Raw genomic sequence first — 12783 nt, forward strand, 5'->3', positions numbered from 1 at the left:
TTCAGATGGGGCCTGACCAAAGAGGAGTACAGGGTGATAATTACTTCACGTGATCTAGACTCTGTGCTTCTCTTAATACATCCCGGAATTGTGTTTGCCTTTTTTGCTGCTGCATCACTCTGTTGACTCAGGTGCAGTCTGTGATGTATTAGTATACCCATGCATCTGTCCCATCTTGTACATTTATGGCATATGTTATCTACCAGATATGCCACAAATGTCTAATAGACATGGGTTCCACCCCTAGGACCAGCATCTATGTCAAGGATAGGTCCTACTGAGCTTGATTGTCAGTGTAGAGGTGCGTTGTGCCTGCATGGCTCGCTATATTCATTTGCATAGGAATTGGCTCTGCAATTTTCCTAACTCTCATACAACTGGAGAACCGTGCATTCAAGGCCAGTGCTCAATGAGGACTGGTTCTTCAGACAGATAGAGGTACCTTTTGGCCATGTTAAGTATTTGGTCAGTATTTTACATCAGTATTTGTAAGACAAAACCAGGAGTGGAACAATCAGAGGAAAAGTATAATAGAAACACGTCACCACTTCTGTATTTATCTCCCACTCCTGGTTTTGGTTTACAAATACTGATGTAAAATACTGACCAAATACTGAACGTGTGCACGTGCCCTTACAAACAGCTCTGGTTAGCTCTAGAGTCGCTACTGGAGAAATTTCAAGGCTTTTAACCCTATGATTGTCACAGCTCATGACCTCTTTGATTAGGTCATGTGGATTCTGGTGACCTGACAACAGCCGGTGTCATCATCCATGCTTCATCCATTGTTCCCCCATGATGAAGCGGTGAATACAACACAGCGAAAGGCGCGTTGGGGTCCTTGAGGGGGATTCTTCTTCTGCTGCTGGCCACCTCTTCCTTTTTTTTGTCTGCTTTCTTCTTTTTTCACTTTTGATACGGCTATTTGCCTAACATCTGAGGGAGCACGGTGCCTGCCGTGTATTGGTTAGGACATTCGGGTACTCATGTGACATACAATTTTGAGGGGATTTATATACGTTGCACTTTTTCCCAGGTGTCCATTCGCATATGGTATCCATGTTTCGCCCTTTGTAACTTACATTTAGACTGATGGCAACTTGTATGTCTGACAGCCTCATATTATCCTAAAAATATGGATATTTTGTGGCCATGCATTATGACACTTTACATGTCTCCTGTCTTTTTGTATTTTGTGTTTTTTTTTTGTACAACATATTTTTTAATTCTACTTCAATAAAATTCAGCTTTTATTCTTTGAGTCTACAATACTCCTTGGTTTCTCTTGAATTACTATCATCATCCATGCTTGAAGCATGCTACGACAATACTGGTGTAAGATAGAATAAAGTAATAAAAGTAATAATAAAAGTACCGTAATAAAGAAATGTTAGCAAAAAAACACCACTATAAAATATTCCCCCTCAATCTGTAATCAAGGTGGCCAGTAGGTGCCCATGACAGCTGAAGGTCTGATGGGGGCCCCCGTCGCTGGCCCTCCTGTGAAGCCCATTCTGTCAATGTCATTAGTGCGGTATTGCAGTGTACAGAACAACTTAGCGCATAAAAAATATTAAAATAATAAAAAATATACAAGTTTAAAATCATCCCGCCTGCTTTTCTCACTTAAAAAATAAAAAAGTAAATATATTTCGTTTCGCCCTGTAAAATAAAAATATAAAATTGATCAATCCCAAGTGGTGAGAAAAAAAATGAAAATTGTCAATTCTCAATCGTTGCTCTTAACCCCCCAAAAAATACAATAAAAATTGATCAAAACATTGCATGAACCTCAATTTTTTTTACAACTTTTTTATTTTTCAGGCTTTAAAATAATAATAACAATGATAATAATAATAAAAAAAAATAATAATAGGTGGTGGAAAAAAAAAAAAAAAGTTATGGCTCTTTTAGGAGGAAGAAACCGGAAGCGCAAAAGTGAAAAATGTCAGGTGCTGAAGGGGTTAAAGATGTAGTGGATGATTGTCAGCTTACTGTGTCAGTAAATCATCCACACACAGCACACTACAATGTTACTGCACTTGTCAGCCCCGGTGTCTGCGCTCAGGAGCGGCGCTGCCCTCGCAGCTGCATTATCTGCCCCCAGAGCTGCACTCCTGTTTTGGTTTCGCCTCCCCGCCACACACAGGTCTCAGTAACGCCCCCCCATCGCATCTACCCTGTTGGTATAGCCCCCTCTATCAGCGACCACTGCGCCTGCGCACACAGTCGAGCACTTGCTAACGGTGTCATTATAGCAGGGCTATTCCTTGGCAGAAATGGCGGCGAGTCAGACGGCGGTGGCAGCTGCCGCTGCGGGGGGCCCCGGTGGGCTGAGCGGGGGAGTAGGCACCGGAGGAGGCGGTGTTGTGAGTGCCACCGCTGTGTGCCCGGGCTCGCTGTCCATGTTCCCCAGCTTCCCCAATGGACCGCACTGGAGCACGGGGACCCTGCACCAGCACACGGTGAGGAGCCTGGACCGGGCGCTGGAGGAGGCGGGGACCTCCGGGATCCTGAACCTGAGCGGCCGCAGACTGAGGGACTTCCCGGGCACCGGCTACGACCTGACGGACACCACACAAGCAGGTGCGGCCATTGTCACTGGTCTGTACACAGCCATCAGCTGGGCCCAGAGGCCGTCACCTCACCCCATACCGGCCACTAGGATGGGCCAGCACCTGTGCTGGTAGTATAGCAGGGGTGTACGAATGTAGATGAGCCGGTAACGTGACCGTCAGTCAGGCGGTGCAGGTGGTGTACGAATGTAGATGAGCCGGTAACGTGACCGTCAGTCAGGCAGTGCGGGTGGTGTGCGGATGTGGTGGTGCCGGTAACGTGACCGTCTGTCAGGCGGTGCGGGTGGTGTGCTTATGTGGTGGTGCCGGTAACGTGACCGTCAGTCAGGCGGTGCGGGTGGTGTACGAATGTAGATGAGCCGGTAACATGACCGTCTGTCAGTCGGTGCGGGTGGTGTACGGATGTGGTGGTGGTGCCGGTAACATGACCCGTCTGTCAGTCGGTGCGGGTGGTGTACGGATGTGGTGGTGCCGGTAACGTGACCAGTCTGTCAGGCGGTGCGGGTGGTGTACGAATGTAGATGAGCCGGTAACATGACCGTCTGTCAGTCGGTGCGGGTGGTGTACGGATGTGGTGGTGGTGCCGGTAACATGACCCGTCTGTCAGTCGGTGCGGGTGGTGTACGGATGTGGTGGTGGTGCCGGTAACATGACCCGTCTGTCAGTCGGTGCGGGTGGTGTACGGATGTGGTGGTGCCGGTAACGTGACCAGTCTGTCAGGCGGTGCGGGTGGTGTACGGATGTGGTGGTGGTGCCGGTAACATGACCCGTCTGTCAGGCGGTGCGGGTGGTGTAAGGATGTGGTGGTGCCGATAACATGACCCGTCTGTCAGGCGGTGCGGGTGGTGTACTGATGTGGTGGCGGAAACATGACCCGTCTGTCAGGCGGTGCGGGTGGTGTACAGATGTGGTGGTGGTGGTGCCGGTAACATGACCAGTCTGTCAAGCGGTGCAGGATGTGGTGGTGGTGGTGGCAGTAACATGACCAGTCTGTCAGGTGGTGCGAGTTGTGTATGGATGTGGTGGTGCCTGTAACGTCACCCGTCTGTCAGGCGGTGCGGGTGGTGTACTGATGTGGTGGCGGAAACATGACCCGTCTGTCAGGCGGTGCGGGTGGTGTACAGATGTGGTGGTGGTGGTAACATGACCAGTCTGTTAGGCGGTGCGGGTGGTATACGGATGTGGTGGTGGTGGCGGTAACATGACCCGTCTGTCAGGCGGTGCTGGTAGTATACGGATGTGGTGGTGCCGGTAACATGACCCGTCTGTCAGGCGGTGCGGGTGGTATACGGATGTGGTGGTGGTGCCGGTAACATGACCAGTCTGTCAAGCGGTGCAGGATGTGGTGGTGGTGGTGGCAGTAACATGACCAGTCTGTCAGGTGGTGCGGGTTGTGTATGGATGTGGTGGTGCCTGTAACGTCACCCGTCTGTCAGGCGGTGCGGGTAGTTTACGGATGTGGTGGTGCCGGTAACATGACCCGTCTGTCAGGCGGTGCGGGTAGTGTACGGATGTGGTGGTGGTGCCGGTGATGTGACCAGTCTGTCGGGTGGTGTACATGGATACGATCTGGTGGAGGACGTTGTAGTTGTGTTGATGCCTCCATTTGTTCTGGTTTCCCCCAACAATGTGACAACATAATGATTTGGGTAAAAGGTATGTGACCCAAGGAGCCCGGCTGTACATACACTAACGGTGCTAACGAGTAAGGCTGTGTAACAGTCGGCTGTGGCCTTCTTCTGTCATGGGGAAGGCCCAGGTAACAGTCGGCGGTGGCCTTCTTCTGTCATGGGGAAGGCCGGGTAGCAGGCGGCGGTATCTGTCTGTAGTGAGTGTAGTCTTATCAGGAAGTAGTAGTTTTGTATCGTGGGTAGGTCTTGTAACAGATGGCGGTGGCCTTCTGTTACCATGAAAGGCATATAACAGGCGTTGATACAGGTGCTTCTCACTAAATTAGAATATCATCAAAAAGTTAATTTAATTCAGTTCTTCAATACAAAAAGTGAAGCTCATATATTAGTCATTACAAACAGGGTGATCTAGTTCAAGTGTTTATTTCTGTTACTGTTGATGATTATGGCTTACAACCAATGAAAACACAAAACTCATTATCTCAGTAAATTAGAATACTTCATAACAACAGATTGAAAAATGTTTTTTAAAATCCAAAATGTTGGCCTACTGAAATGTATGCTCAGTAAATGCCCTCAATACTTGGTCGGGGCTCCTTTTGCATCAATTACTGCATCAATGTGGCGTGGCATGGAGGCGATCAGCCTGTGGCACTGCTGGGGTGTTATGGAAGCCCAGGTTGCTTTGATAGCAGCCTTCAGCTCGTCTGCATTGTTAGGTCTGGTGTCTCTCATCTTCCTCTTGACAGTACCCCATAGATTCCCTATGGGGTTAAGGTCAGGTGAGTTTGCTGGCCACTCAAGCACAGTGATACTGTTGTTTGTAAACCAGGTATTGGTACTTTTGGCAGTGTGGACAGATGCCAAGTCCTGCTGGAGAATGAAATGTCAATCTGCAAAAAGCTTGTCGGCAGAGGGAAGCATGAAGTGCTGTAAAATATCCTGGTACAAGGCTGCGCTGACCTTGGTCTTGATAAAACACAGTGGACCTACACCAGCAGATGACATGGCTCCCCAAACCATCACTGATTGCGGAAACTTCACACTAGACCTAAAGCAGCTTGGATTGTGGCCTCTCCACTCTTCCTCCAGACTTTGGGACCTTGATTTCCAAATGAAAATTTGAACTCTGGGACCTTGTGAAGTGTTGTCAATGACTGCCTTCTGGACATCTGTCAAGTCAGCAGTCTTCCCTATGATTGTGGAGCCTACTGAAACAGACTAAGGGACCTATGTGAACACTTAGGAAGCCTTTGCAGGTGTTTTTTGGTAATTATTTTAATTTACTGAGATAATGACTTTTGTGTTTTCATTGGCTGTAAGCCATAATCATCAACATTAACAGAAATAAACTCTTGAAATAGATCACTCTGTTTGTAATGAATCTATATAATGAGTTTCACTTTTTGTATTGAAGAACTGAATTAAATTAACTTTTTGATGATATTCTAATTTAGTGAGATGCACCTGTATCATTGTGTTATGAGAAACCTATACAAAATGCGGTGGTCAATGATGAGGACCCCCTTCGTCTCCAGCCTGTATTATCTGACAGCACAGTGCACACGGTCTTGATGTAGCAGCACTGATCTATTACAGGAGGCTGCTCAGGATACTTTTTGATAAGCTGCTGTTGACCTCCTCTTCACTTTGCACCTTTCCAGCTGTTCCAAAACTATGTTCCAGTACTCCCCAACAGCAGTCGTCATTATGCGGTGGTAGATTTGTGACTTGGGAATAATAGAGGGAAGCCCCTCCTTCATAATTGCCAGTAATTTGCTGGAATGGTTAGTGGCTCCAAAGATTACCCCACTTGTCCACGCGTTTACGGGCAGGGCATTAATTCCAATAGGTGTCATGTGTGACTGTCACGTGAACCTGTCACCATGGAAGACCTCCTCAAACACTGTGAGGGCTGGGTAGGTGAGGTGAGATGCCAAATGTCATTTATACTTGGCCTTCGCTGGCATTCAGCCCACGACTGCACAAGAGCTTTCATTATATGGCTGAGCTTAGGAGTCCTGGGGATGGATTTACATATAGCGAATGGGCTGCGGGGTAATGTCAGCGAGTATCCAGAGAAAAAGTATGTTTTTTGGGATTGGTGTCTTTTTCACCCATGCAGACATTGCAGTGGTTTGGGGACACTCTCCTTGATGGTATAGGGACCCCAAACCATATCACTAAAACAATGGAGTTATCAAGTCTATTTTTCTTATTTTTGCAATTTTTTAATTGTTCTTTTAGGGTATGTGCACATGCTGCTTTTTTGATGCTGCAGAATTTCTGCACCATTTCAGCTCCTAATATGAAAATTAGGTTACTTGCGGCTTTTACATGCGGTTTTGCCGCGGTTTTTATGCATGCGTTTTTTATGTCTTCATGTTGAAATTTGAGAAGTGTTGTTTTTTTTTTTTTTTTTTTTTTTTTAAACTTTATTGATCATCATGTAGCGTTTTTGAGTGCACATGCAGTTTTTACGCCTTTCGGATTTTCCTCTTTAATGCAAGTCTATGGGGAAAATCTGCATGCATTTCCGCAAGAGAAATGGACAAGCTGCAGATCTGAAAATCGCACCTCATGTCAGTTTCCGCAGGTGCACAAAAACGCATAGTGGGCATAGGATTTCTTGAAATCCCATCCACTATGCTGTAACATCTGGCCGCTGCGGTTTTTATGCAGCATAAACACGCAGCGTCAAAACCGCAGCAAATCCGCACCGTGTGCACATACACTTAGGGGAACTAAATTCTATACATTTGAAGATGGATACAAAGTGATCCATCCAGTTGCACAGCTTCTATATACTGCCTGTAGTACAGATTATCACTCTGTGGGAATCCCCCCCCCCCCCCTCTTACAGTACACAGTGGGGTCCGTCCCAGTAATCCTCCTATAGATCTTGTTCCTTTAGGGCTGATTCTCCATCATTGTTATGGATGCATTCTTCCCATTACTACATTCCCGAGCAGCGCTCTCTTATGTACAGTACAGCTATGTCTCAGGATATCCCTTCTGGTATCTTGCCCTGGGAAATACTTGCACTTATTACATGTACCAGTTTTCTTTGTCAGGAAGCCCCCTCCCTACTTTTATTACTTTAACCCCGTGTGGGACATAAACATATAAACTGAGTTGCCTCTTTTGAAAAGAAGCTATATACAATGGCGTGTATATACAGTATGTGAACATGAATAGGTGAGGGTCCTATAATAAGTCCTAGCGTTAGAATATTATTTACTTGTATGACACCAAAAAAGTTCACAAGCTGTACTTTTAGTCACTTTTTTTCCTCATAGTTCATATGATAGTATGTGCCCCCTCCATAGGCATTAATATGGAGAGCTCCATCCTCTTTGCAACTATAATGGCTTCCAGTTTTCTGGGAAGGTTTCTACGACATTTTCGAGGTGTCTGTGGGAATTGTTGCTCCTTCATCCAGAGGGGCATTTGTGAGGGCAGAGACTGATGTTGGAGGAGAGGCCGGGCTCACAATCTGTTTTACTTTGTCCCAAAGGTGTTGAAAGGGGGTTGAGGTCTGGGCTTTGTGTGGCTGCTCATGTTCTTCCACACCAAACTCTGCCAACCATGCTTTTATGGACTTTACTTTGTGTACTGGGGACAGTCACAAGGAACCGAAAAGGGCCTATATTTGTCCAAAATGTCTTGCAAGCTGAAACATTAAGATTTCTCTGCCCAGGGTCTAAGCCGACCCCTAAAAACAACCCCCAAAGAATTCTCTCTTCCACCAAACTTTATAGCTGATGCAGTCAGGTGGCAACGTTCTCCTGGCATTCACCAAACCCATACTCGTCCATCAGATACAGAACACATTTCCACTACTCCAAAGTCCAGTGTCTGATCAGCCAGGGTCCAACACCCGGCACCCCCGGCGGCGGCCATGGGCCGGAAGTACTCACTTGTGGAGCTGCTCCATCTTCTGATAGTGGCCTCCACAGGGTAATGCACACCCACCTTCTATTCAAATCTATAGGAGGCGGATCTGCAGCGGCCAGTACAGAAGACGGCCAATACACAAGACAGCCAGCTCCACAAGTGAGTACTTCCAGCCGGTGACTGATAACAGCTGATTGGCGGGAGTGCCCGGTGTCGGACCCCGGTTGATTAGACATTGATGACCTATGCTAAGGATAGGTCACCAATGTAAAAGTAGTGGACAACCTCTTTAATATTCTGTCGGCCCTTCTAGTATTGGGCTCTGATCTCATTCAATCCTTTTCAAGGATTTTTGCTGTATTAGATTTTTTGTTTTAGATGTGATGAGAGCGGTGAGGTCTGCAGCTGTATTCTTGCTGTCAGAAATAATAGACCCCTGCTAGAATTGTGATGGAGCATCGTATCTGTCATGGCTAGGAACTGAGGCCATCATGGTTTTGTGAACAGAGCCTACTCTACTGTAAGTGTTCAAGTAAAATATAATTGCTCCGCAGTGCCCTTACCCCAACTATGCGCCCGTATCCTTCTAGCGGTCTGTTATGTATCTTCATTGTGTCTCTGATTTTACATGAAGCACTAGGAAAAAAAGAGGCTTCCTTCATGACCTATTACAGGAGTTCTTCAGCTTTACATTTGTCCTGAAGTGCGTGCAGTGTTCACAGGCCGAGCTTTCTCCACTATTCCTCATTCGTCCTTCCCCTTTATCAACCCCTGCCGCTGCCATGTTTACCCATCTCCTGTAGCTTCCCCCAAAAAAAGACAAAGAACTGATTAGCTGTTCACATCTACAAAACCGTTTGGCTTGAGGTTTCTGGTTCACGAACATCAAGTGCTATGAAACCCTTAAGAACAACTTTTTTTTATTTATTTTTTTAGTATAGCTATAGCTGAAGTATAGAGACATCTCTGCCTTTTAACCATTTTTATTTTTTTCCCTTCATATTGCAGCAGGCTGGATGCATTTCTGGCAGGCTCGTCTTCCTCCACAAGAATCAATATAGAGCTGCTCTGTGCTTGGTTGCCCCTATTGCTGTGTCGGCAGGTGCTTTGCCCGTTGAATAGTCCTCTGCCCCTTTAATTCATTTCCAGCAGTCTGTGCTGTCTATTGGAAACAGGGAGTCCCCAGTTTCTGTGCTGTTCAGTCTTGCAAATCATGTGCGAGGGAATAAGAATTCCATTCACAGCATCGCATCCTGACAAATGAGGACGTATGATGTAGATACAGTAAGACGCCTGCGATAAGTGATGGCTACAAAGCACAAAGGACTCGGATCTTCCCAGCCGATCCCTCGTTATAATCGTGTCGCTACCTTCTCCTCTATGTTTGGGGATTGATTTCCCTTCCCCTGTCCCTGATGTCATGTACACACCTCCATCTAGCTCTATATTCGGAGTCGCCTATATGAGTGTTATCCAAGCTTTTTTTGCAGCCGCTTCCATGTTTCTTGGCCCGCAAGAGGCGCCTTTGTTGCTGGAGGCAGGGGTATATTTATGGCCTTTGTGATCTCTCTCTATGGAATTCCAAAGAGCTGGATTTTATGGGACGAGGCCTGGTAATTGCTGGTTTTGTTTTTTTTTTCTTTGAGTATTAATGTCATTGAATTTTACATCCTAACTTATTATTTTAGCTTTATATTAAAGCTTAGGCCAAGTATAATTATACCTAAGGCCATAGTAAAGGATTGGGAACCGGAAAGTTGGGCGAGATCTGCCTTGTGTACGACACGTTAGCCTGTATCATATATGCCTCCGTGATAGGCCAGTTAACTCTTAACAAGCCCACCATCTGTAAACGCTGGATGCATGGCAGATTGAACATAATAGCAGACTGCCATTATCCAGACAGGACTGTCATAGTGACAACCTGATCCAAGCTGAAACAATTATGCTTCTAAGGGTATGTGCACACGATGCAGAAATGAAGCAGAAAATTTCTGCATCATTATGCATCTCCCTGGCAGAAAAAACGCATGCAGATTGTGCATGCGTTTTTCCTGCGGAATGCATGCGGATTCACATGCGTTTCCACATGCATTTCCGCATGCGGACTGACAAGCGCTTTCCAGGCGATTTTAGCATCACTTGGAAAGTGCTTGACAACTAGGTCACACTATATAAATCCATGCAACCGGCATGGATTTATATAGTGTGACCCGAGAGAGTGGTAAAAATAAAAAATAAATGTATACTTTACCCTCCGATGGCCCGCGCTGTCCTGCTCAATCCGTTCTCCCTCGCCGGCAACTTTGAATTGAAAGACCTGCCAACCTCAGCGTCACGTGACCCGTCGCATGACTCTGACGTCAGCGCAGGTCCTTCAACTCACTGCAAAGTGCCGGGAACCAAGCAGGAGCGCTGCGCGGGCCGCCAGAAGGTAAGTATACATTTATTTTTTATTTTATTCTTTTTTTTACAGCTTTTTTAATGGTACCTGGGTGTGGATGAGACTCTCCTCTCCTCCACACCCGGGTACCATCCGCACATTAGAACGCGCCAATAACGCAAGTACAGATGCAGTCTTGCGGAATTGGCGCGTTCTAATGCTAGTCAATGGCGGCGAAAACGCAGCACTTCCGCAAAATTAATGGACATGCTGCGGATTTTTGAGCGCAGCGTTTACGCTGCGGAAAAATCCGCATCATGGGCACAGCACATGCAGATTTCAATTGGGGAACATTGCTGCCCTTCTACCATGCGTTTTTAATGCATTTCCGCAACTGCAAAAACGCCGCGGAAACTCATTAAAAACGCATCGTGTGAACTCAGCCTAAAGAATGAAAAATGCTTCCAATATAAGACCATCTTTCTGAGATTAGACGCCCATCGCTTTTCTAGGGGGTCCCCTCATTTCCATAATCATGTAGTGTTTTAGCAAAAATTTTAGAAACGTTGGGAACTATATACACAAAAGTGCTTTTGACATGCCTAGAAATGGACAGATGAGCATGAGCACCTACCTGTCCCACCACTGTGGCCACTGCACCAGTCTGTTTTGGGGGATCTGGGCACCGCAGTTCCATAGATGCTAATTATGGGATCTATATCTATTATTTACATCTCAGAGAGGTGAAAACTCATTAACCCTCAACTGGTGAGGTGGGGTTTTTGTCACGCAACTGGTGATGTGGGGTTTCCTATACCCCAGTGTTTAGAAATCTTATTTTTCCAGAAAATGCAAAGATGACGTTTGTTTTAATCGTTTTCTTATTGGCGATTGATTACACATGAGTATAACAAATTTTTGACACCCACAAATGGATGGAAGCTAGTGAGACACGTATCCTCATACCAGCATTTTTCAAAGAATGACAGCCGAACAAAAATTCCCTGGGGTGTGGCAAACCCCACCTCACCAGTTGAGGGTTAAAAGAACACAAAGCAAAAACATGATTAACAATTAGATAGCTATTGAGTGTTTTGGTGTAAACACAGTCAGGAAAAGAAGCAGTATTTTTTGCATGTGGGAACATGGCCTAAAATTCCTAAATCAGGCATCCGTTATTATCCCTGAGCGCCCCAGCCGCACGCCTCCCTCCTCCATGTGGCAGCGCGTATGATTAACGGAAGTGACGTCAGACGCTGGGCTCTCCTATGCAACATCAGGTCTCAGCCTTAGAGTTAGCTCACATCGCTGAATAAAAATCACTCCGATGTTCATTCCAAAATGTTGGACGAGTGTCTTGCGTATGTCACTCCTTATGTCATGCGAGAATTTTTTTTTTTTTTTTCTTCGCCAAGCATTGGTGTGCATATGCAATGCCTTTTTAAAACATCGTCTTTTACATACTATAATGCTTTATGTAACTTGTGGCTAGTTTACAAACTAATAAAGCAATCTTGTAGAACGATATTAGATATATAATGGATATAGCGGCTTGTGAAATGTATTCAACCCTCTTAGCATTTTTCTTGTTTTGCTACCTCACAACCTGGAATTTCAGTATGTTGTTGTGTGGTTTTTTTTTTTTTTTTATCTGTTCATATAAAGAACATGCCTACAACTGTGAACATTTTGGTTTTATTATTGTGAAGCAAACAACAAATAGGACAAAATAACGGAAACTTCAGTGTGCATAACTATTCACCCCCCTAAAGTCAGTACTTTGTAGAGCCTCTTTTTTTCGACAATTACAGCTGCAAGTCGCTTTGGATAAGTCTGAGCTTTCCACATCTTGCCACTGAGATTCTTGCTCATTCCTCAAGGCAAAACTGCTCCAGCTCCTTCAAGTTTGCTGTTCACCAGAGGAAACCATCTATCTTCAAGTCTGACCACAGATTCTCAATTGGATTAAGGTCTAGGCTTTGATTTAGACCACTCCAAAACATTTACACTTCTCCCTTATCCAAGGGTTAACTTTTCTCTTTGCAGGGAGTGACATGTTAATCATGTCTCAGTGAGGAGACTTTTAAAGCTGCAATGCTTCTCTGGGAAAAATGCAAATTGTCTCTTCAGAGAGGAAGAGGACTAGAACTCTAGTGCCTCCCACAGGAAGTAGAGGACACTTTTCCCTTAAATCACTCAAGTGTTGCTTAGCAGTATGCTTCGGGTCATTGTCTTGTAAGGTGAACCTCCATCCCAGTTTCAAATCACTGATAGGCTGAAACAGGTTTTGCTCAAG

At 45.7% G+C, this 12783-nt stretch overlaps 1 protein-coding gene across 3 annotated transcripts in view; it reads left to right on the forward strand.

Moving 5' to 3' along the window:
- The first annotated feature begins 2209 nt into the window (after positions 1 to 2209).
- The window catches only part of LRCH2 (leucine rich repeats and calponin homology domain containing 2), a 90093-nt gene continuing 79519 nt past the window's right edge, over positions 2210 to 12783 (forward strand). For all 3 annotated transcript variants that reach the window (XM_073641352.1, XM_073641353.1, XM_073641354.1), the window contains exon 1: positions 2210 to 2586. In XM_073641352.1, the coding sequence (XP_073497453.1) occupies positions 2280 to 2586 (307 nt within the window). In that variant the 5' untranslated portion in view covers positions 2210 to 2279. The remainder of the gene's footprint in view (positions 2587 to 12783) is intronic.

Source organism: Phyllobates terribilis, unplaced genomic scaffold, assembly GCF_046119375.1.
Source record: "Phyllobates terribilis strain yellow unplaced genomic scaffold, ASM4611937v1 Scaffold_7__3_contigs__length_470593459, whole genome shotgun sequence".
In the NCBI taxonomy this organism is placed as follows: domain Eukaryota; kingdom Metazoa; phylum Chordata; class Amphibia; order Anura; family Dendrobatidae; genus Phyllobates; species Phyllobates terribilis.